Source organism: Glossina fuscipes, unplaced genomic scaffold (assembly GCF_014805625.2).
Source record: "Glossina fuscipes isolate IAEA_lab_2018 unplaced genomic scaffold, Yale_Gfus_2 0, whole genome shotgun sequence".
Taxonomy (NCBI): Eukaryota; Metazoa; Arthropoda; class Insecta; order Diptera; family Glossinidae; genus Glossina; species Glossina fuscipes.
The window spans coordinates 39,417,926-39,441,321 of NW_023998414.1; the positions used below are offsets into that span (position 1 = coordinate 39,417,926).

The following is a 23,396-nucleotide window of genomic DNA, read 5'->3' on the forward strand; positions in this document are numbered from 1 at the left end:
CGAATAGCAGACACGAGTTCAAGTGGCTTTGGCTGAATTGGCTTTAGATCTACTGACGGGCAAGAGTATATATATATATACAAACATATATATATATATATATATATATAGTTTTTACAGTTATTTGTAAATACTAGTTGATTGTACTAACTGTAAATGTCAAAGTCTTTATCCCTCGTCGGTAGGAGTTGTCAAATAGTTACAAACATGTTTATCCCACTTACGATGCATTAGAATGGATGATATATAAACATATATTCCTTACATATATTTATTACATTATAACAGCACGTACTTACTCGCATTTATGTACGTTATACATACGCTATATATATATATATATATATATATATACAAACATGTTTGTGTGATAAATTTTTTCATTATAAGTAAAAATATTTTTTGGTTTTTTTTTCATACAAAGCGTGTACCATTTACTGTTTGCTCGCACTAAAGCACACAAACAAACATTCAACAAATTTATAAAATTTCAACAACCATTCGTCTTAATGATGTAATGTAATATAAATTTATAACAACATGTACAATTTATTTATATATATATATATATATATATATACATATATATTTTTACGTGAGTGCACATATTTATGTATGTGCGCACATATAATATCATAGGAACTTTTATTCTTAAATTTTTTATTTTTAGTTTCATTTTCATATTTTAACAAAAATTTCAGGGATAACGTTTTACCAAAAGTAATGAAAAATCAATTGATATTTTTATTTATTTTTTTTTCTTTATTCAATATTAATTATTAATGTTTTTACGCATTCTATATATATGTAGATTTTTTTTTTGAACAGAGCAATAGCAACAAACGGCAAACGGATACAGGTATCAAGCAATGGAGAGTAAATCGATTTATGAATGAATGCTACACTGATCGCTCTCCTCCCAGACATATTACGTAGGATAGAGGGGAGGGACGGTAAGGAAAATATGAACACTATACAAGGCAAATAATTATCTTGCTCGATTTTAATAACGTGGCTTCCGTGCAGATAATTCGACGCATATATATTGCACAGCCATTACGTAACAAGTTTCTATTCTACGCTTTGTTCTGCAACAGTCGGCCGGTATTCACGCTAGCCGATATTATGTACACTCTACGCTCGATATTCGATGCATAATTCTATGCATTACGAACATACATATGTAAGCATAAACATCTAAAAGAGTTTCTAAAGTTTGTTCTTCTCACGATTGTTGCTTGGACAAAGCAAAAATGCTTGCATCCGTTTACGGCCTGAGAAAATCCGTTTAGATCAAAGATTTAAAATTTTTATTTTTGAAATATTTTTATTTGATTGGACAGGGCCGCTGTAAGCGCTTTCTTTAATGACACTCGCTAATATTACAAATACAAAGATAGAAGAAAATGTCTTTTACGCAATATTTTTGCACATGTGTGTGAAGTTAAAATTAAACATCACTTAAAATTAAAAATTAATTGAAAAAAGTATTTATTATATTTATATTACACATTACACATTATAAGCATTTAAGGCTAATACATATATACCTGAATATATGTTTAGATGATATGCATATCTACGTTTATCGGACCAAACTTATGTGTATGCAAAGTCGCTGGACGACAGTAAATAAACAACAGCAACAAAAACTATCTTAACATTAAGATTTATTAAATCAACCGGAAAAAACACTACAATTATATAACACAAAACCACCGATACACACACACACTACTAAAAAAAAAAAAAAAAAGAAAGCAACCAAGAGCTTAAAATTTAATCGACATCCTCGAAAATAAACAGAAAATATTTCCTTGTATAACGAAATTTTCAATGTCTCGCGGGAACTATAGTCTTGACTTTCTATTCTTTCATAGATGAATATAACGCACATTTTCGATTAAAGACATAATAACACACAAACACGCAAGTAAGATGTAAATATTTGAAAAAAGATCGGCTTCTTTCTATGTCCATTGAAAAAATCGGCCAAGTTGCTTAAAATATGCTTTGACCCCAGCCTTCTAAACAAGCTTTGAATAAATTGTTTACGCCCGAATTGAATATAATTCAGAGTCTTTCGTACATATGCATGCATTCATATACTTAAAAATATATGTACATAAATCTATACCTGATGTCTCCTATATACACGTTACACGTCAAAAGAAATGGGACGAGAGAGAGAGAAAGAGAGATAGGATATCACCGCAGCCTAAAAATGATGTGCCCGTTCGCTATCCATTAGACGTTTACCGCCGAAACACTCAGCAGCAGTGTAGCTATGAGCGCCCATTAATCGTAATTAATTTATGGTCCGTAGCACGAAGCCACGAAAGTCAGGTACATTGGCTTTGACAGTCGCACCACTGCCTTATGGCAGCCCTTAACCACTTAAAACTTCAATCCTTTTCAATCTGGATGAAATAAAAAAAAAAAAAAAAAAAAATCCGGAAAGTCAAGTCTAGTCAATAGCGGGCCAAATTGATGAAAATGACTGTTGATATCGATGTGGTACGAATTCCATACATAATAATGAGCCTAATTTTGATAGGTATATATTTATAAAGGTAACTTGTATTGATAAACAATAGCAACGAGAACGAGGTAAGATCTCGGATCGTTAACAGTAACTAGGAGTAGTATAACCAAATAAAGTAAACGAAAACGTGACGCTCCTACGAAATGATCTTTTGTAGCATTTCTGTTTTCTATCTTAGTTTTTTACGCTACAACACATCTCCTTGGTACAAGCGTGCATTAAGTTTGTACGCATGTATGCAGCATTCAGAAAAGGCTCGCGATAAACTCATCTTTTATTATGCCAATCGATTCGGGCATCATTTTTTGAATCGATTTAAATTTGTTTGTCCGTCTGTCCATCTTATCTTCATCTGTCCAATCCGCAGGTCGCAATTTTTAAGATATGTTAATGAACCCCTTTTCCCATATACTGTCATTACTGCCATTACTGTCATTACATCAATAACTCTAGGATGGTGTAGGGTATTTTATGGAGGCCTATTATTATATAATGTTTTTATCTATTTGTGAACATAAAAATGACGGTAATGAATAAAGGACTAGAAACAAAGCCAGTAAACATCACGAGCTGATCATGAGCACGTATGCTTGTGTGCGTTGTAGACAACGCGTAAATTGCGCAAAATAAATTTAATGAAAAAAAGCTGCTGACCGATCATCTCCTTGGAATATATACATGTTTATTGGTATAAGTAAAAACTAACTTAAAACGTAACTAAAAAGAAATTATTAAAACTGCTTTGATAAATGCTTATGTTAAAAAAGTCAACATATTTTTAGTAACGATGGACGTGTCATTTATTTATTAGATCAGTACTCTTGTTTTTGCACAAAATTTGACATAATCCTGATATATCAGATGGCAATGCATATTTAAGAAACAATCACGACTACATTCACACTCGATTCTGTGCCCGGTTGCAGTTTCTGCTCGTAAACTTTGAATCCTTGACATTTTCAAAAAACGATTATGCACGTATAGATTCTCTATCCTACGTTACGTTATCGGCGATAGGCTTACAAATAAATCAATTTACGCATATTGTCTTTGCAAAATAAGTAAAATTTATTACTTCGTCTTAAGTATTATTTATATAATATTTTTGTTTTGAAAATAATACTCGAAAAATTAGCTGTTATTAGTTGTTATGTAAGCAAAGCGTTGTAAAATGTAAAACGGAAATAAACAACAACAGAAACAAATGTATTTTTAGCATAATTATTAAATTCGTTCATTCATTTATTTAATTCAGTGGCTAAATGAAAAATGTGTATTTAATATAATCGTTATATTAAATTTATTTTAATATTTTTAATAAAATTGTACTTTTGATTCCAATTTTTTGGTCTTTTTTAATGTTGCAATGAGTTATTTGACTATTTTTTCTACAAGCAATAAGAAGAAGAAACAATAAGAATGTACAGAGAATAGACATGGAGTGGCTTCTAATAAATATATAAGAAAAAGTGGCAACACATTCGTTATGAGCTCTGTTAAATGGCAAAGCAATGTAACTAATGGTGTTAAATGTCTTCCCAGTATAAAAGCTTTTTCTTTTCAAGAAACTTTGAAAAGCCATCCGTATTATTATTTATTAAACGATCTTTTTATAGGAAAAAAGCTACTACAGGTTATAAAAACCTGTATAACAGTCTAAGAGTTATTGTTAACGGAAGACAACAGTCTTATTATCAAAACAGAACAACAAATAATCGATTGGTCGAAATCAAATGGCTAGCTTTTCTTTACATAATTTTGATGATTTGAAAAATTAATAAAGCGAAAAATTTCTTCGAAAAATGACTTTTTTGAAGCAATGCACAATTAATAAAGTAAAAAAAAATTTTCCCCTGAAATATGAAACATATAATATTGTTTTCTTTTCATTAATACATCAGTGTTTTGCTTTTTAAGATAACACGGGCAAAATTTATTAGATTAGCAAAAATTTGCGTTCACGCAAACGCAACGCTGACTTTATGTTCGTTAAGGCTTTGCGCTTTACTAATAGTTTTAGTAGAGTATTATAAATATAAATAAAGAATTCAATATAAATGCAAGCCCATTACTATATAAAAAGTAAAAATAGGAATAGCCGCCTGAGTGGCCGAGTAGGCAAGAGTCTCGACTAGCAACTCAATGGTCGTGGGTTCAAATCTCAAGTGCGGTAGAGTTTTTAATAAAGCCGAAAGCCTTAGATGCTAGTGCTTTAAGACTTTAGTCTTAGAATTTATTCTCTGGCTAAGTTTATAATAATAATAATAATAATAATAATAAAAATAGGAATATTAATATAAAAACACTTGGGAACTTTGTTAGAAAAAAGTTGTTTTACTGCTTTTTCTACTTTTAATCCTAGAATGAGGGCCTAAATAAATTGTAATAATATTAATGCTAATTTTCATAATGTAATCAAATTTTATTGCATCATCAAAGACAATTCATCACTTTTATTGATTGGTACAGTGTTTGAAAATTATCTTTTAAAATAATACAACGCAATAATATAATTTAAAAATAACACCTATAAATAAATCATCTTTATACTTTGTTATTAATTTTTGCAAGAGAATGTACCATATTAACTAAAAAAAAAAAAAAAAATAAGGTAACTTTTGAATTTAAAGTAAATTATTTTTATATATATAGTTTTCTCTCTTTTGTTTTATTTATTTGCTACTCATCTTTCTGTATATTCAAGTTCAATTCCAATGCTTGATATGCGCGCACGATTTCCTTGTGTTTGCTCTTTGAATTGTCACAACCGTTACACGCTAAAAACTCCACGTAAACAAATAACGAGGTTACCAGAAACATCGAATTTTTCTAAAATATAGGTACGGTGAAGCGCGTTACAATTCTATGCATTGACTTCATTGTTACACGTTTTCTGCGAATTACGTTTTTATATTTGAATTGATTAATTCGCATACAAACCCAACACAAGAAGAGAAGATTGAGCATTGAGAAACTAAAAGCCAATTCCATACCGATATCTCCTAATTTTGCCTATAAAATTAATAAATATAATTAAAACTTAAATCCGCTATTGTGCCGCGGAAAGATCACGCATTAGAAAACGATGATATCAAACCAAAGACATTTCTTATTACTTCGGCAGATTCAACATTTAACGTCAACACGATTATTCATTAGCAGAAAGACTATCTTTCTAATATTAAATTGTTTTGCGTGTTGGATAATATATGTAGTGAATAAATATGAATATGAATATTTTCGCTATTTGGAAGTCCATCACGCAAGAGACAATATTATCTGAAACCTGATAGGCCGTTAGCAAAGAATCTCGAGTAGTAACTCAATGGTCGTGGGTTCGAATCTTTAGTGCGGTAAAATTTTTAATAAAGCCAATAGCTTTAGTTGCTTAGAATGCTTTAAGACTTTACGTCTTAGAATTTATTTCTATGGTTAAGTTAATAATAATAATAATTATCAGAGATAAAAAAATACATAGATGTTTCAACATTTTGTTTACAATTTGTATTGAGAGAATTTTAGGAACTCTTTGTGCATCTGTTATCAATAACAGTAAGAACGCTGTTAATTAGCAGCGATTTGCATGCTTGCCGATTCATTTTCATTATTTGTATGTGACATCGCATTTTTTCAAACGTTTGCAAAGCCAAAGTATATAAAATCTGTGGTCTTAAATGAATATGGGTTATGGTATGTAATTAGATCTTTATCTATCAAAAATGACCAGAGAGCACGTATGTATGTTACATATATAATTTGTTTTCTTCTTCTCGTTTCATTTAAAAAAATTCAAGAAATCTAAATTTCATGTTCGCCCAAGTACGTTGACGAATTCGGATGAAACTTCTCATATCGAGAAATGAGAATTCAAGGGCAAGCATACAAGTGGCTACTAATTAACCGCATAGCTAATGTTACTGATAACAGTTATATAAAGAGTCCCTAGGATTCTCCTAATATCGATTTCGAACAAAATGTTGAAATATCTATATATTTGATTGTCTCTGATATTATACAATATTACCATATTTACCATATGTTTTGTTATTAAAGTTTATCGCAACAGTCTATGGAAGAAAACACAATGAAGCAGCGAAAAATGAAGCATTACCTTCGCATTCATTACTCACAATGTGTTCAACTTTCATTCATTCCTATGCCTGCCAATCAACCGTTGCCTTTTTGTGTTTTCCCTATGTGTGCTTATTACATAAACTTTAATTCCCATTTCGAAAAATGCAAATCGCAGCGAATAAATTTACAGAGTCGACAGGTGAGTCCTATAGTGTAAACGGTATGTTTTTTTAAGTCGTTCCGCATCATTGCAAAGCCTTGAGCCAAATAAAGGAAATATTGAAGAAAAAAAAACCAATTCATTAAAAGAGAAAGCGACTAGATCATAACGCCATAAAATATGGATACTGAGAACAAAAATAATATAATACTTTCCTCTTTGGTTGTCAATGGCCTTAAGCTTTTGTGTTCCACAATTCCTTTAGATTTAACGAGGAAACTTCTATTAAATTGTGTTAAATTAACTTTGCATCCCGACGCATGTACGTTAAGTAGTTACTTCACTCTTTGTTCATGTGTTGTCACTAAAGTATATTTTAGCTATTCCACCAGTACCTGAAATTTATTTCAAGAATAGCGAAGAGGCAAAACAGAGCGAATACGCTGTAATTACATTGTTTGCATTGGCTACAAAACATGCCTTAGATATGTTATCATTAAGACAGCTATTGGAAGATCAACAACTGAGTCAAGTTATCATTGATGAACTTGTGCGAACGTATGAAGAACACCGTCAGGATTTTGTTCTGCGTCAGCTTAATTTAGGGCACTATTTACCGAATATTACTGATGTCCAATGGCGCATCATGGCCGATGTAAAGTCATCCACTTCAAGCCAAAGTTCTGGAGAAGTTGGCTTCCATATCAATTTGGGTTGCTATCATCCACATAGCGGGGACAGAGAATCAATTGTAGAATTTGTTTGTAACACAGAGGAAATACATCTTCTAATTAATAAACTTAAAGATGTCGAAAGACAATGCGAAAAGCTAGCAAAGGAATAGAACATCATTGTATTACATAAATAATTACATGAAAACAATTTTTAAGAAATCTAAAATATTCTATAAAGCTTCAATTAAACAAATATCAACAATAAACAACGTTTATCATTTATGGCTACTAGATTTGGGAATCGATGATGGATCGTAGTTGAAAGTAGTCTGTAGGAGCATTTGTATATATAGTGCCGGAAAATGCTTGTTCAGCACTATCAGGACTTATAATAACACAGTCATTTACTTTGAAAATCTTCATGTTTAACCCACGAAAACGATCATCGACTTTGTAGAGATTTTTACCATTAGCCCAAGAATAAAATGGTTTACCGCTAAAGGGATTCATAAAATCAGCCCAATAACCATGTAAACGTAAACGTGTAGTGATTTCACGAGCAGCCAATACAAACTAAAAGGAACTTAAAATTTATATATTGCATAAAGGAGAAGTCTACGTGCCCTTACTTTTCTAGCACCTTGTTCGGTATCTCCACTAAAGCTTAGCGTCATTAAGGCAATTTTCTCGCTTGACATTACCTCCGGTGTGGGAAATAATTCATGAAGAGATTTTTTGATTAACGACGGGCATTCGTTAACCGAAAATTGAAGCATGGCAGTTTCTGTCGAAGCCTTAAAAGCAGACTTAGGTTATGCAATGCCAAAAAGAAATTGACAATTCATTTGGTACCTTTCCTTCAAAGTCAACTATTGATTCCAATGGGGCTTCTAGTGTTATAGTACTGGTAGCTCCTTGCCAAGCAGGACCAATTGCATTTGGAAAATAAAAACGATTACCACGAGGAGATAATAACTCCCAGTTCGGACCACATTCAACTCCCAAGAAATCTTCAGTATCTTTATTATAACGAACAAGCGAATCTTAATCATTACGCATATAAATAAGTCTTCTCCTTACCTTCTACCCGCATTTTTGACTTAACAATCTTGAAAATGAGATCAAAATTTTTGGAATCACTACGTCTGGAGTAATTCACGACAGTAATCTTATTTAAGAGAATTGATGTTTGCTTATAAGATACGCAGACGCATCCGTATAAACGACAACATCCGTGCCCACGACTAAGACTCCTCAACAACGTATTTGACATGCCTCAAATAGTTTTTTCCATCCACCAGAGTGTATTTCTCTACTAAGAAATCTTTTTCGCTTTATTTTTAATGTTAATTTTAGTGGATTTACGAACACAAATTTTTTTTTACAAAATACACAAAATTATTTTAACTAATAATATATAATTGTTTACCAAACGTCGTTATTTTATTTTATTTGGTTTTTGTCTTTTTTTTTCGTTAATGCCAAGAAAAAAATATAAGCAACTGATTGACTTTAAAATCAAAATCATTGTCAAATGTGCTAAACTATCTTGATTGGCTTTGAAATGCAAGCAGTAGGACCAGCTGTTCTTTGTTTACATTTGCGTTTATATTATGTCGTAAACAAGTTTTTCGTTTTCGTAGATTGTAAGGGGAGCTTCATGTCGGATTTTTTGTCCGGAGACAGTGATTTATCTGCAATTAGAAACATTTACTAAGAAACAGCGTATTGAGGACGTATGACACCCAATGTATATACGTGAAGTTAAATTTATTGACAAACACAATCGATAAAATAATTCGCGGTGTTTTAATTTTGTCATAGAAAACCTACAACAAACTACGACTTGGAAATTTAAATTAAATCGAAACAATTTTACTAAAGGAAATTTTTGCTATTCACGTTGCGCCGTCTTCTGTGAGATATATTTAAGCGATTATAGCATTTTACGAATATAAAGTCTTGCCTATGCATTTACGCTCTTTAGTCCAACGTGGATTCATCTTAAGTCCTTCAACCCTCGCAATCACGCTACTGAAAAGTATTATTAATTGATCTGTTTCTTTTAAACTAAACTATCGTGAATGATTCCTGTCACGTCTGCATCATAGGAGAATAACCGCAAATTTTACCTGAGATATTGTGCGAAAATTTTTGATCGCGAAAAGTTTTGCGATTACTAAAGACATTAATAAAGGAGCCAATACCGTGGCAATATACCGAAATAGAAAAGATCAGAAATTGATTGAAGCATCCCAATGGGCAGTACTCGCTTTAAAGAAGAAACAGTAATCAACAATGTCTCTGGACAAAACCATCTAATAAACCTACCCATCACAGAAGATCCTATTATAATAATCATTACAATTACCTCAGTTTATGTAATACATAAATTGAATACTTGTTTTCAAAATTATGCAGCAAAAAACTAGTTGCTAGTAATGCATAAAATATTGTAAGTAGGATAAAAAGCATAAAAAAAGTCTATATGATCTTAAAAGAGCATGCAAAGAATAGAAGAAATAATAACAACTATTGATAGAATCATTTCCAAAGCAAGAAAACAAAACAACAGAGGGTATAAGAACTAAAGAAGCAAAATTAAAGGAAACAAAATGTGTGATTAGGAAAGTAGAAATATTAAAGAGTATTACAACCACCGAACTGTTAGAGAAATTAAAAATGGCCAAAAGACAAAAGATGAACTCTTTTCTTTAACTCGAAGAACTCACGGAAAAGAAGAGAAGCTTCGTTTTTTTCCTCTGCCTGTAGCTACAATTCCCTACGTTTTTGGGAGATAGTGATTTTATTACCCTCGCAGCAAACAGTTTACACGTAACCGGATACATTTATTGTTTTGCTGCCTAGTTCCTACAATCTCTCCACATCTATTATCTTTATCTAGCATTATTGTGAGTAGACTTTCGAGCTGCCAGTGCCAGAGTAGATCCCCTCAATTTTTATGCGATTGCTATAAAATTTTAATTACCATCAAAATTCGATGATGTAGTGGGCATCGAGGGATTTCCTCGCGAAATCAAAATTTACTAATTTTGCCATTTGAGTTGGCCTTATATTACCTTTTTTCCGCAATCCAAAGCTTTTAATTGGTGATTTATCGGGACATCTAACCAAATCATTGTCCTTTGATCATGCTATCTATCAAGTAACTAGCATTAGAATTAGCAACGTTTCGCATATAGATGTGTCTACCAAACGCGATTGTTTCGATCCCCACTTTTATCGCTTTGCAAAAATGATGATAGCATATCAACGCGGAAATTTCAAAATTTAATTTTTGGCATTTCAAATGCGATAGGGTTTACTTTGGTCGTAATTACAGCGAGTGCTCAGTTGGTCAAGGCATAATACTTACCCATTAGGCTTACAACGTTTTAATAGTTACGGTCACTTCCGCTATCCCTTCCTCTTTCTTCACTTCTCTTAAATCAAGTTACAAATATTTTGCTAGATCATCTGAAAAGTAAAAATGTTTATTGACGCGTTTCACTGACGCACTCACTATTAAGAAATTTACAGTTTTTATTCATAAATTAGGCATTTAGTGGGTATCAAATATCCTGAAAGTGAATTCCCTGAAGTTAGCTGCAAAGGAAAACTTATTTCGGGCACTCGCTTATTGGAATGCATTTTCCATTCACATTACGAGCGTAATCCTTATTACAATAGCAACCGTCCGGACAACGTATGTAACGTATTAGACATGGCTCATTTAAAGTGGAACACTCTCTCTGACAATTATCACCGCATTCTGTATAGAATTCGTTGGCTGGACAGGTTTTCATTGCTAAAAATGTCAAAAAAATGCATTTTAAGTATATTTAAGCATATAGAAATATATTATATGTATAATAATCACCTTTCCCCCTGATTACTATCGAAGATAATGATAAGGCTAGTAGTAGTAAAGCAAGGCTAAGATTCATATTTGATTCTTATTAAAATTGTAATTTACACGAAAGCTTACTTCAGTTATTCAATTCGTCTCAGTTATGAACTGCAACTAGTTTTTGTTTCAGTTTTTTATATATAAGCAAATTAGAACATTATACCCGGGCAAGGCCGACATTTAGATATCCTACATTTAGATACGCTTCATCTAATACAGTCATTCAGTTATGTGGGTGACGATTCAAAACATTGTCTCACCTAATCCACATTTTTGACAACAATTTAGAATGCCGAAATATTATTACTCAACGATTGTTGTCGAAGAGTTTTAAAAATTTTGCATTTTTTTTCATATAATGAGTTTTCCGCATAAAGCGTGATATGAGGACCGACGGAAAACGTGGTTCGGTCAAATCAGAATATATTAGTGTACGAAATTTCATCGAAATATCTTAAAAATAACGCGCTCTAGGCTGAACGCAAGGGTCTTCGGACAAAATTATACAGACAGATAAGCTTAGATCGATTCGGAAAATGATGTTAAACCGATCCGTATAACAAAAAGTGGACCTATGTTAAGTTCTCTTGGATTTTGCATATAGCTGCATAAACTTAATATACCATTGTACCACAAGTGTAAAAAACATTTTGTTAAGAAAAAGATACGAAAATCTTTAAGTGAATTACATATGTTCATCTCTGCTGCAAATCATAGCTACTCGGCGTTTTTAGCGAATTTAAAATATTATCCGATATTTTTCAAACCTCGAAGTATTAGTCGGCCAATAAGCGAAATATTTCGCAAAACTTTTGAGTGGATCTTATTAATTACATAACGAAACTAACGTAAGCCAGCCGACATGTTGACTCATCTATACAGTCAGTCTCCGCTAATGTTCCTCGTATCATAAATTTTTTGAAAACAGTTATTGAAACACATCTACTTTTTTTACTACAGTCAAAATTCTATCCTCGCACAGACTCGTGCATTCGATTTCCAAATCTACACACAATCTGCTGCTTTCATATATGGAGTATTTCCATGTAACAACAGTTAACAAATTTATATGAGCGGAATACCATTTGTCTGTATGTTTGTCGATTAAATTCGACTGTATCTTCTCACACTTGGCTTATTATTATTAGTTTTACTGAAAAATGGAAATTCCCTAGAGAATTAACAAACAGCATCTGAAACTTCATATACAAGATAAGCAATACAAACGCTTACCTTACATCGTTAATATTAACCATGACGTCATAGATTAGGTAAAAAAAAAAAAAAAAACTATTAATAACAAATATCAGGAAGTAATAATTTGAGTTACAAGCCGGTGAAGGGGGGTTGGGGCGTCATTCAATTATAAAAATTTTACACATTTCTAATGGATACTTGCCTTAGTTCATGTGTTAGAAGCGAAAAACTTTGGAAATTTGCTGCGTTATTTTCTGGAAACCGTTTTCTTTTTGCTATGTATGTAAATTTATGTCATTTCAAAAGATCTTCCTATATGTGGTAGCTGTGGAAAAGACTAAGCTTTTATGCTCCTTTTCGTCCTCACGATAAGTTTATCCAATGAATGAGGAAAATGCTGATCAAAAAATGTAAGAGATTTTAGCAAAAGCTATAATAATATAGGAAAGAATTTCAGATGGTCGGCAATCCTTGTGCTATACAACGAAATCTGTTTCATTGCCGAGTTCCTTTGCTTTGTAGCTTTGGAGCGTCTTCGTAGAACTTTTAGAGCAGCTAATACTGACCTGGTATATGGTGCCTTTGCTTGTTCCATAAATTCATTCAATGACTTCTTAACGCGATATATCTAGTACGTTACATAAAATTATTTCTATACGATTATCTGAATATGGCAAAGACCCAAAGTATGCTGGTTGATTAACTTTTAATTAGAAACTTTGTAATTGAATTTCAATCTCAAAAAGTCTTCTACTTGATTTAAGTTTGAACAATTTATATAATACACACTATATGTCGAAATAATCATTCATTTACATATTCCCGGCACCAATCGCCCTTTATGGATTGTAAGTCCATTTAAAATTGATAGAATTATATTATCAGAAGACAAATTGATCTTTTATGCTTTCTCAATAAACATAAGAATTAGTTATATACATTTTAGCTTCTTTATCCTTTCATAATTCTTTCGAGATTGTCATAATTGAAATGCAAGCATGCTGGAAAATCAAAATTAATAGCGTCCGTGTGTTGTAATTTATGAGTAACAACCAAAAAAAAAAAAAAAAACCGGAAGCAAAGTTGCTCACAGTTTTTGTTTTATAGACGTATGGGCGTTGTAGTCGTGTCCCTCCGACCGATTTCAGTGATTTTTCAAATTCTTTTGCAAATTTGTGGATGATATCTGCATTTGTACGAATGGGGTTAACACAGACACTACACAGTTGGGCAGACGGACGGATAAACAGACGATTAGAGGGGCATTCTTAGATGCGTGTCGAATCTGAAACTTGTCAAGAATTTGTATGGAGTATGAAGTTTTCGATGCTTGCTTCTGCGCGTAGTAAAGGTATTGCAAAAAAAAAATTATTTTTGATACGCTATAATATTGGGTAGACAAGGTCAATTTTTTCCACTTTTGTATAGGTAGTAAGGCTTGGCCAATAAAATATATATTTAAATTTTTATAGATTTAAAAACTCAATTTTTTATTCATTTTGAAAAACAGAGTTGTTCTTAGTTGACGTGGTACTGTGGGCGTGTCTTGTGACCGATGTAGCTCATTTTCAATGCCAATGTGCTTTTCATTTCAAAATTCTAAAGACTGCTTAAACTTAATGAAACACATCATTCAGTTTCGTTGCAATATTCAGCAAAAACTCACGCCCAAAACCAAGATAATAGTATAAACTTAAAAAAATTAATTGACCTGAATGCTTTTTTTTGTTAAAAATACCCAAACGCTCGAAATTAGTACCAAGGAGGTAAGATAATTGTTGAATGCATTACTTCGTTGTATGAATGTTAAATCAGAATTCAAAAGATATACACAAAAAGCGACGGATTATGCGTAAAACAATTTACTATTCCTTGTTTACGCTATCTAAGATGTTCTCTTCAAGTAGCTTTTATTTTCATAACAACGACAGGCACAATGGAAACTAGAATAAATAACAGTTACAATTAATGCATTTTTATCAATAGATACGTGTGTAGGAATATGATAGCAAAAAAGGAAGGCAAAGCGGTTCCTTATACTACCAATCTGGTTTTAGGTGTAAAAACAAAGGCCCAAATACCCAATATTCTATATTGTCAATGCATTCGTGATGATTATCTAAAGATATTATCCCTTCGTGATTCGCTTAAAGCAAAAAGAAGAATAAAACAGCTGTTGTGTAAAAAATTGTTAATTGTTATTGTTATTCGGGTAAATATTTCAGTTTTTAGCAAATAAAATAAAGAAAAGAGAATTAGTTTAAAAGCATTGAAATGCATTAAAATTGCTAAAAGTTGGAATTTAAATGCATATACCACTAACTAAATTAACTAAAATATGTGAAATTCCAACTTTTATAGTAAGAAAATTCTAAAGTTACCAAGTGTTTGTAAAAGTGCGTTCGCAAAAATAGAGTTTTGATTCAGCTCAATTTATGAAACCAAACCATAACATTATATATGTCTTTCAAATTATATTTCTACGCGCATAGATTTAGCATATATATAAGTCTATGTAATTATTTAAAAAAATTTCAAGCCCAGACTTATTTACAATAATAAATCGGTAATACTTACACAGTTGCTTTCTTTTTTTAAGGCGAATAGAAGATTGAGACTTACTTTTGCCTGCAATTTTACTAGAATTGGAAGTCTAACTTCTACATAAGCCCTTTTTGATATTACGGAAACATGTTTCGTACGAGTCAAATTTCGTTTCACATTGTCAAATGTGTGCGTTTGACCGGCCAACAGCAACAATTAGTTTTATATTGCAGTCAACCGGCAGCACAGGCAAGGCTAAACAATAATCCTTCAGGATTAACTGATGAAATAATACGAGTCGATCATGCTGGTGAGTTGGGAGCTGATCGGATATATGCGGGGCAAATGGCTGTGCTTGGCAATGGACCGATGGGCAAAACTATAGCTCACATGTGGGATCAAGAGAAAGAGCATCGGAGACAATTTGAAGAGTTGATACGAAAATATCGCGTCAGACCTACAGTAATGACACCTATATGGAATTTGGCTGGTTTTGCATTAGGAGCGGGTAAGTAATAAATGGAGCAAAATTGAAATGTTTATTAATAATAATATCTACAGGAACTGCTTTGTTGGGAGAAAAGGCTGCTATGGCTTGCACAGTAGCAGTGGAAACGGTAATTGTCGAACACTATAATGATCAATTACGACAAATAATGGAATCGCCTAATCCTGATCAGGTATATATGAAGTTTTTTTCTTTTTAAAGAAAAGGAATACAGTGCTATTTTATTGATTTTCAGGAGTTACTAGAAACTATTACAAAATTTCGTGATGAAGAGCAAGAGCATCATGATATTGGTATAGATTGTGGAGCCGAAGAAGCTCCGTTTTATAAAGCCTTGACGGAAGTTATAAAATTGGGGTGTAAAACAGCAATTGCAATATCAAAAAAAATCTGAAATGTATTTACATATATCTTTTATAAAAAAGTTTAAATAATTCATAAATAAATGTACTGTATTCGAAATTGAAATGTGGCAACTCATGTTTTTTTAAAATCAAAGCAAGCTTGCTGAAGTTTCCTATAAATCGATTACATAGTAACTCTGCATTCAATGTGTTATAAGTTACAGCTGTTATTTGCAAGAAGCTTTTGCAAAAGCCGCATATCGTTTGTTTTCTATGTAGAGTTTGAATAGTAACAAAATAAATATGAATAATAAACAGCAACGTTACGAAAAGATCGCTTTCCTTGGTGAAGGTCAAGTAAGTAGTTAATTTTTTGAATATAAAAAGCGAAATTATTTTGTATTTTAAATCATTTCTTTAGTTTGCTACGGTTTACAAAGCCCGTGATGTACTCACCGAGCAAATAGTAGCCGTTAAAAAAATAAAAATTGGCAGCCGCGAAGAGGCTCAAGATGGCATTAATCGTACTGCTTTGCGAGAAATCAAATTGCTGCATGAATTGCAACATGAAAATGTTATTGGTCTTGTGGATGTATTTGGTCATAAATCAAATGTATCGCTGGTATTCGATTTCATGGACACTGATTTGGAAATTATTATAAAAGATCCGAAAATCATTTTAACGCAAGCCGACATAAAAGCCTACATGATAATGACACTAAAAGGATTAGAATATTTACACATGAACTGGATTTTACATCGAGACTTAAAACCGAACAATTTATTAGTGAATTCTGATGGCATTTTAAGAATTGGTGATTTCGGCTTGGCGAAATTTTTCGGTTCACCCTCACGCATTTACACTCATCAAGTGGTAACGCGATGGTATCGGGCACCTGAACTATTGTTTGGCGCCCGTCAATATGGAACTGGCATAGACATTTGGGCAGTGGGTTGTATATTAGCCGAACTTTTACTGCGAGTGCCCTTCTTACCTGGCGAATCCGATTTAGATCAATTGACGAAAATATTTCAAGCGCTGGGAACACCGACAGAAGATATATGGCCAAATTTTAGCAAATTACCCGACTTTATGCAATTTAAACAATTCCCCGGTGCACCATTACATCAATATTTTACAGCGGCGCCTGACGATCTATTGGCTCTAGGTGAAAGACTGTTAGCATTAAATCCAGCCCAACGGTGCTCCTGCACAGAAGCCTTAACAATGAAATATTTCTCTAATAAACCAGCTCCGTCGCTCGGTCATAAGCTACCGATGCCGAATACCAATAAACAAAATGTAGATGAAAAACCTGTTCTTAAACGGAAACTCTTAGAGGCTATGGAAAGCGGAAAAATGCCTAAAAAGTTGGTTTTTTAGCTAATCGTTACCTTTCGTGAATTTAATAAATCTCAATTTCATAATAAATAATTGTTCCATTATATTTGAATGCGTTCTTTGTTTAATATTAAAAAAATAAATGTCTCTCAAAGGCGAAGACTTGGAAAAGATCTATTTTTTTTTTTTTTTTTTTTGGTATGTTGAATGGAGATGAACTAAGCCAATAGATTTGTGGCTTATATGTTCAGATAATAAACTGTCATAATATTTGGTCACAATTATGTGCAAAACGTAACAAAAAAAACAGCGGCCTTAATAACTGGAGCCAGCATGTTAAGTGTAATTGTGTATGTGTGTGTAATTGTGCTTGTTGAGTTCTTGAAAGTTAAACAGAAAAATGTGGAACGCTTCACGATTTTGCGTGTCATCCTTGCGCAGGGACCATGCTAATCTTCTCTGTATCGTTCCAATTTTAGTATATGTTCTGCCGTAGCAAGAACAAAAAGATCTATTAAATTAAATTGAAATTAAAAATATGAATTGATTTATGCTGAATGACTAAAATTGTGAACTGTAGACTATATTTTTTTGAGTTACCTTGAAAGGCTCTTTTTGTGAGAAGGCTAGAAAACTTGTCACCTATCTGCCAAGTAATCAAGTTTGTGTAAATTTAAAAAATGTTGAATATATTCCTTCAAGAGTAACTTAAACGATCATTGATTTAAATTTGATCATTCATTGCGTTGCATGTATGATAGTACAATAAGGAAAAATATGGACAATTTTCGCCAACCTTTACGTGTTGGAAAACGTGCAAAGTGGGCGAAGTTCGCAATTAATGCATCTTTTATGTGAACAATTTTCTATGAGTGCATTCCTAATAGTACTCCATCTAACGTTTAGATGAATGTCTTTGTGTGAGGGAAATACTTAGGATCGAAAGTAGAAAAGCTTTTCTCAAGCTTTAGTTAGAATTTTGAGTGAGCTACATTGTTTTACTGTTTGGTGATTTCAGTCAACACATTCACTTTTTTTTCTGTTTTTTTTTTTTTTTTGATCAGCCACTCAGGAGATGCCCCGTACACGTGCAGGCGCAACAGGAAGGCTTATAGGAAGAGTGGGAAGAAGAAAGAGAGTAGTGTTTGCGAACGTTCGCCGTGAAAATGAAGACATCAAGAAAGACCACTACTGGTGGGTTGTGGGCAGAATGGTTAAAAAACGACGAGTCGCGGTAGTGTGTTGTGCGATATACAGATAACTCCAGGGCCAGTGGGTGAGAACGATGAGAAAGAGATGAGAAAGTCCCCTTGAAGGATTTAAATGCTGAACATAACTCTTGTATTTCTGCAGATTGCTCGCCCTGAGTATATGTGTACATAAGCGCAGCACACTTTCGTCGCCCATGAGCCTTTGGCTTCTGGGCGGTCCCGCGCATAAATACGACGTATACTTTAATTTTGGCCGGATATAGGCGGTGTCAATGATAGGGATATCGGCTGCGATGAAGTCTTATTTGCATCACTCTAAAACATTTAGGCACTTGGCTCGCGACTTCGAATACACGTTCTGTTCAACAAACATCATTTTTTATTCTCATCCTTCAAACATCAAGGATTGCCGATTCTTCTAATTTGACATCGCCGAAAAAGAGGGGTGTTTCATAACTGTTCCAGTGTGTTAGGTAATGGAAATCTGTTAATTGCTCTCAAATGATCACTAATAATTTGAAATAGACGTTCATACGATTGTTTATTAATTTGGCCAATGCTTCACACCGAAGTGCTCAACTTTGGTTACTACATTAGCGATCCTAAGTTTTGCTATGCTACTTGCCATAAATATATGTAAAGTTCGTAATATGGAAAGAGAGAGAGAGAGAGAGATAGAGAGGGTGAAAAGAGGGGAGGGAGTTTGAAATCATTGTCATCAAACGGAATTAATTTCTTCCAGTCCAGAGATAATTGCGTACATAGGAAGGAGAAATTCGGTTTTATATTATATATGTATGTATTAGGAGGTTGGAGAAATGTTAGCCAGCGACTTCTACAGGAGAAAATGATCAACAAATGGGAAATACCAGCGTACATAACAAATGAATTTGATTGTTTCGACCTTCCTCTACATGAAATAACAGTTTCCCATCTAATAATATTGGTTTATACAGCGTATGCCGACATTCACCATGAATCCCCAAAATTGCATTTTCGCATACATTTTCGTCGTTGCTTAATTTGAAGAAATCTGCTGCCGAAGCCCATCAAACATGTTATGGTCACGCTCTTCGATCATATCCCAATTGTCAATTTTGCTTTCAGTGGTGAAAAGAATGAGTTTGAGGATTTATTGGACGTAAATCCACCTCAAATTCTCAAAGAACCCTCTCGAACAGCTTAGCAATTGATGAATTCACTATTTCTAGACGTTCACATGCGATGGGAGAAATCCATACTAAAAATGGGGTAAAATGGCTATCTCGCATATTGACTGAAAATGCCATTTTGACCGCTTGTTGCAGTAGTTGCTCAAGGACACACTGTTGCAGTTCGAATAGGACGTTCTGCTACCCACGGCGCACTCATTACCACTTGTTCAGATCAGTGCCAGATGGCTTGACTGACACACAAGTCCGTTAAGATGAAGAAGTGCGAAAATGGGTTGATGATTGGATCGCCGACCGATCCCTATAAATTCTGAGCAACGATATCGCCATGTTGCTAGAAATATGGTAAAATGCTGTAGAAAATGATGGGAAAATTTTGATTAATATATACTGCACCGATTTTTCTCAATAAATGCCTATTCCAGGTGAAAAAATGGTAAATTTGAGTTTAAGAAGTAAGTATATTTATTAACTACTAGTTACCAATAATTTATGCGTACACCTGGAGGCCTAGTCCATGCAAATAAGAAAAATCATGATTTTAAAATGTGTTTAAAATGATATGAATTAGTTAAAGGGTTTCTTGCGTGAAGCCCTTGTAACGAATGCTTAAAAGTCGGTGTGCTGATGGTAGCTAGCAATTGAAAAGTACCTTAACTGAAAAGCTCCTGGCAGCTTTTGTCGAGCAATTGTTTAAAAACGTTGATGAACTTTTTTAGAAAATTGAAAAGAGACTAACACTTTTCATCGTATCGTATCGTATCGTTACATAGGTAACAAAAACATTTTTTAATTATTTGCTTAAGGCCAGGTATAAAACCAAAGTCGCTTGCGTGTCATATAAATCAACAACAAAAACTTTAATCGATCGCATTTCCATCTGTGAGTTATTAATAGAGCAAAAGAAATCGAGCAAATTTTGAAGAGATTAAAATGAGCGATGTGAGAGGTGCGTAGCATTCGCGAAAGAAACCACGATTCAAGATTGATAAAGATGGGCAAAGGATGAAAAAGTCTGTTAAATAAAATATGAAGCTTTGGATTAACGTGGCCGTGGTCTTTTTAAAAATTTTTTTGCGGATACGGTAAGGTCACCTATAGAATTTACGAGGAAATATTTTTCGCTGTAGCAGTTGTAGTTTGCGGGGAACTAGCGTAAAACCCAATTTCCTGACCTTAAAAGACAAAACGGTTTATATCCAATGCTAACTTTTGGCTACATGATTACCGTTGCCGATTCATTTTCAGTACGAAGTTAATTTGAAAAATCTGATTTCAATGGGTTTGTCAAATTTAAAATTGATATCGTATTATCTTAATCTAGAACATAGACAACACGAATAGGCATTGATCAAGATTACACGTAGGTTATAAAAGATCTCTGAGTGCTGGCTCAGGGTGTTACAAAGGGACGGACGGACGGACGGATATGCCTAGAGCAATTCAGAATTTGGCGCTAATCAACGTTATACATACGTAATAAAATCTCGAAATACTCTCTCTCTCTCTCTCTCTCTCTCTCTCTCTCTCTGGGTATTATAGACGGACGGAGGGACGAATATGTCTAGAGCAATTGGTTAACTGATTAACGTTTTACATAAGTAATAAAATCTCTAAATACTATCTTTTTCTGGGTGCTATAAACGGACGGACGGACGGACGGATATGCCTAGAGCAATTGAGAATTTGGCGCTGATTAACCTTATTCATACGTAATAAATTCGTTAAATACTCTCTCTCTCTCTCTCTCTGGGTGTTATAAACGAACGGACGGATGCCTATAACATTTTAGAATTTGACACTTGTTAAGATCATAAATACGTTATAAGGTCTTTGAATCCACCCTCTGGACGTTGTAAACGGCCGGAAGGACAGATAAGCCTAGAGCAATTCAAAATTTGGCACTTATCACGATTATACATAGGTTAGAAAAGGTCTCTAAATTCCATTTGCGTTATATTTTTCACTATTATTTGTCGATTATATGCGTATATGAACGGCATAGAGTAAAGACATAATGCATTTTTCGTGCATTATTTTACTTTGGTTTTTCAAAGTATAATTTATTTTTTATAATATATTTAATGGATTAAAATGTGTAAGCGCGAAATAAATTCTTAAGTGAATTCTAATAGGAATTTTGCAGTATTCGCTGTTGTACTTTTCTGTTGCTTACTTAAGTTTGGGACCGGACTACTATTTCTCCATTTACCCAATATCCCTTTTGACATCAATTTTTTTACACGAATTTTTTCTGGTACCTATTCATCGTGTAAAAAGAGAATTAGGTGAAACTTTCATTGTTGGATATATATAAATAGCTGTGGACGTGATCTGTTCGCGATCACATAAAAGTCAAAAACTAATATTTATAATAGAAATCAGCGCCAATATTTGCAGCATATATTGAACATATTGAGGTAAAAATCGAAAGTATTCGTCGGCAAAAAGATCCAGTCATTTAGCTTATATTAGAGTAGCAATCTAGAAAGAAATATTTAACTAAAACTTCGTAGAAATATTTTTGTTCGTCAGACTTTAAAAATTCAGGAAAAACGTATCAAAGGTGCTCCTCGCCATGGGTAAGATAAAAAGACTGCATAGGTTTAAAACCACATTTTTCTCCATTTCTTGTTAATAGGTTTTGACTTGTGTCCATAATCATTTCCTTTCTCACTTTTGTTGAGAGCTGGCTCAGGGAATTCGTTAGCATAAGAGATTTCACATTTTCTGGTTATAAACGCCTGTGCGACATGTAGCCGCTTTTTATACCTTGCACTACCTGCAGTACAAAGCTATATTAAGTGTTGGCGGGTGTATGCGATAACCAGAAGGATCCGAGATGGATGTACTTTTATTGTACCGATCGATTCAAAATGACCTTTTACATCGATCTTAGCTTGTCGGTCTGTTTGTCCAATTTTCTTGTGTTCAACCTACAGACCGCAATTTTTGAGATATATTGATGAAATTGGGTATACGGACATGTTTTGGCCGAAGGACGACCGTCATTGGAAATGATTCGGATCGGAGCAACTTTTCGACCATTCCCCGTCATTCTGAAAAGTCATTATATGAATAATTGCAATAAACGAAATGGTATGGGTATTTCATGGTGGACCAGGGCCTACAATATAGGGTGTCCACTTGTTTCATTATTTAAGTAATCATCGAAAGCAGCATTTAATGCGGCATTGGATTATATTTCATTCTTAAGAGATAAAAAAGCAAAAAAAATTACAGTTAAATTCGCGTAAACTTTAGGATGGAGAGGCTTTTTAATAGTCAATATGAAGGAAATGTGTGGGTTTTCAAAGTAGAACTCAGTTCAACTCAGAACTCATCTAAAAACTCGAGAAGTAACTACTACTCATTTTTACTGCTTATTAAAGATGAAATTAGGTCGAATTAGGTCGATTCTCTGAGAAAGTAAATTTTTTCGGGGTTTTTCGGGGCTAACCTGATGCGAATTAACCTCCATTCCATTAGATTGAGAAGAAGAATTTAATAACCGGATGTCAAGTTGTAAATCAAATGTACGCTTCCTCTATAATCGTGCGCATTCTTAGGTCCAATGCACAGATGCGTGTGATGAAGTTTAGCTCAGCTTATAGATAGGTGCCGGCAAAAGAAACTCAATGCTAACGAGTTTCAGTTTTCTATTTTAAATTTGCCGATGATAGCGAACTCCGCCGCTTAAATAGTACTTCTGATC

At 33.4% G+C, this 23,396-nt stretch overlaps 5 protein-coding genes and 1 non-coding gene across 10 annotated transcripts; 3 read left to right on the plus strand and 3 right to left on the minus strand.

The window, feature by feature from the left end:
- The first annotated feature begins 5,980 nt into the window (after window positions 1-5,980).
- Window positions 5,981-7,720, plus strand: LOC119632028 (COMM domain-containing protein 3). Its single transcript, XM_038024703.1, has 2 exons — window positions 5,981-7,101; window positions 7,160-7,720. Exons 1-2 carry the CDS (start codon window positions 6,960-6,962, stop codon window positions 7,621-7,623), a joined length of 606 nt encoding a protein of 201 aa, XP_037880631.1. The 5' UTR covers window positions 5,981-6,959; the 3' UTR covers window positions 7,624-7,720.
- Window positions 7,654-8,992, minus strand: LOC119632005 (cobalamin trafficking protein CblD). Of its 2 annotated transcripts, XM_038024683.1 has the most exons (5): window positions 8,883-8,992; window positions 8,534-8,768; window positions 8,306-8,472; window positions 8,083-8,247; window positions 7,654-8,026 (listed from the first exon to the last, which is right to left on the minus strand). In XM_038024683.1, the coding sequence occupies exons 2-5, from the start codon at window positions 8,724-8,726 to the stop codon at window positions 7,742-7,744; spliced, it is 810 nt and encodes a 269-aa protein (XP_037880611.1). In that variant the 5' UTR covers window positions 8,727-8,768; window positions 8,883-8,992; the 3' UTR covers window positions 7,654-7,741. The 2 variants fall into 2 exon arrangements, with proteins under 2 accessions (XP_037880611.1, XP_037880604.1); XM_038024676.1 differs by lacking the exon at window positions 8,883-8,992 and having other exon boundaries at window positions 8,534-8,850.
- A 2,008-nt stretch (window positions 8,993-11,000) lies between these two features.
- LOC119635493 (inducible metalloproteinase inhibitor protein-like) lies at window positions 11,001-11,420 on the minus strand. Its single transcript, XM_038030320.1, has 2 exons — window positions 11,334-11,420; window positions 11,001-11,261 (listed from the first exon to the last, which is right to left on the minus strand). The coding sequence occupies exons 1-2, from the start codon at window positions 11,398-11,400 to the stop codon at window positions 11,074-11,076; spliced, it is 255 nt and encodes an 84-aa protein (XP_037886248.1). The 5' UTR covers window positions 11,401-11,420; the 3' UTR covers window positions 11,001-11,073.
- A 3,311-nt stretch (window positions 11,421-14,731) lies between these two features.
- On the plus strand, window positions 14,732-16,034 carry LOC119635470 (5-demethoxyubiquinone hydroxylase, mitochondrial). 4 transcript variants are annotated; one of them, XM_038030283.1, is made up of 4 exons: window positions 14,732-14,772; window positions 15,160-15,612; window positions 15,666-15,784; window positions 15,848-16,034. In XM_038030283.1, exons 2-4 carry the CDS (start codon window positions 15,252-15,254, stop codon window positions 16,004-16,006), a joined length of 639 nt encoding a protein of 212 aa, XP_037886211.1. In that variant the 5' UTR covers window positions 14,732-14,772; window positions 15,160-15,251; the 3' UTR covers window positions 16,007-16,034. The 4 variants fall into 4 exon arrangements, with proteins under 4 accessions (XP_037886211.1, XP_037886219.1, XP_037886235.1 ...); XM_038030291.1 differs by having other exon boundaries at window positions 14,734-14,772; window positions 15,142-15,612; XM_038030307.1 differs by lacking the exon at window positions 14,732-14,772 and adding an exon at window positions 14,854-14,956.
- Window positions 16,035-16,178: 144 nt separating this feature from the next.
- LOC119635459 (cyclin-dependent kinase 7) lies at window positions 16,179-17,370 on the plus strand. The gene is made up of 2 exons (XM_038030274.1): window positions 16,179-16,313; window positions 16,378-17,370. Exons 1-2 carry the CDS (start codon window positions 16,260-16,262, stop codon window positions 17,338-17,340), a joined length of 1,017 nt encoding a protein of 338 aa, XP_037886202.1. The 5' UTR covers window positions 16,179-16,259; the 3' UTR covers window positions 17,341-17,370.
- A 324-nt stretch (window positions 17,371-17,694) lies between these two features.
- LOC119644859 lies at window positions 17,695-17,801 on the minus strand. The gene has a single exon (XR_005248585.1). It is a non-coding gene; the product is annotated as a U6 spliceosomal RNA (small nuclear RNA).
- Between the last annotated feature and the right edge of the window lie 5,595 nt (window positions 17,802-23,396).

Excerpts from the sequence above, each read along its gene's own strand:
- LOC119635470 (XM_038030283.1), top strand. The coding sequence starts at position 15,252 with ATGTTTCGTACGAGTCAAATTTCGTTTCACATTGTCAAATGTGTGCGT. Across the intron at positions 15,613-15,665 it reads TGGTTTTGCATTAGGAGCGG|GAACTGCTTTGTTGGGAGAA; the intron begins GTAAGTAATAAA and ends TAATATCTACAG. Across the intron at positions 15,785-15,847 it reads AATCGCCTAATCCTGATCAG|GAGTTACTAGAAACTATTAC; the intron begins GTATATATGAAG and ends ATTGATTTTCAG.
- LOC119635459 (XM_038030274.1), top strand. The coding sequence starts at position 16,260 with ATGAATAATAAACAGCAACGTTACGAAAAGATCGCTTTCCTTGGTGAA. Across the intron at positions 16,314-16,377 it reads CTTTCCTTGGTGAAGGTCAA|TTTGCTACGGTTTACAAAGC; the intron begins GTAAGTAGTTAA and ends TCATTTCTTTAG.
- LOC119632005 (XM_038024683.1), bottom strand. The coding sequence starts at position 8,726 with ATGTCAAATACGTTGTTGAGGAGTCTTAGTCGTGGGCACGGATGTTGT. Across the intron at positions 8,473-8,533 it reads GTCAAAAATGCGGGTAGAAG|ATACTGAAGATTTCTTGGGA; the intron begins GTAAGGAGAAGA and ends GTTATAATAAAG. Across the intron at positions 8,027-8,082 it reads CCGAACAAGGTGCTAGAAAA|TTTGTATTGGCTGCTCGTGA; the intron begins GTAAGGGCACGT and ends AGTTCCTTTTAG.
- LOC119632028 (XM_038024703.1), top strand. The coding sequence starts at position 6,960 with ATGGATACTGAGAACAAAAATAATATAATACTTTCCTCTTTGGTTGTC. Across the intron at positions 7,102-7,159 it reads AACTTTGCATCCCGACGCAT|CTATTCCACCAGTACCTGAA; the intron begins GTACGTTAAGTA and ends AGTATATTTTAG.
- LOC119635493 (XM_038030320.1), bottom strand. The coding sequence starts at position 11,400 with ATGAATCTTAGCCTTGCTTTACTACTACTAGCCTTATCATTATCTTCG. Across the intron at positions 11,262-11,333 it reads GATAGTAATCAGGGGGAAAG|CAATGAAAACCTGTCCAGCC; the intron begins GTGATTATTATA and ends TGACATTTTTAG.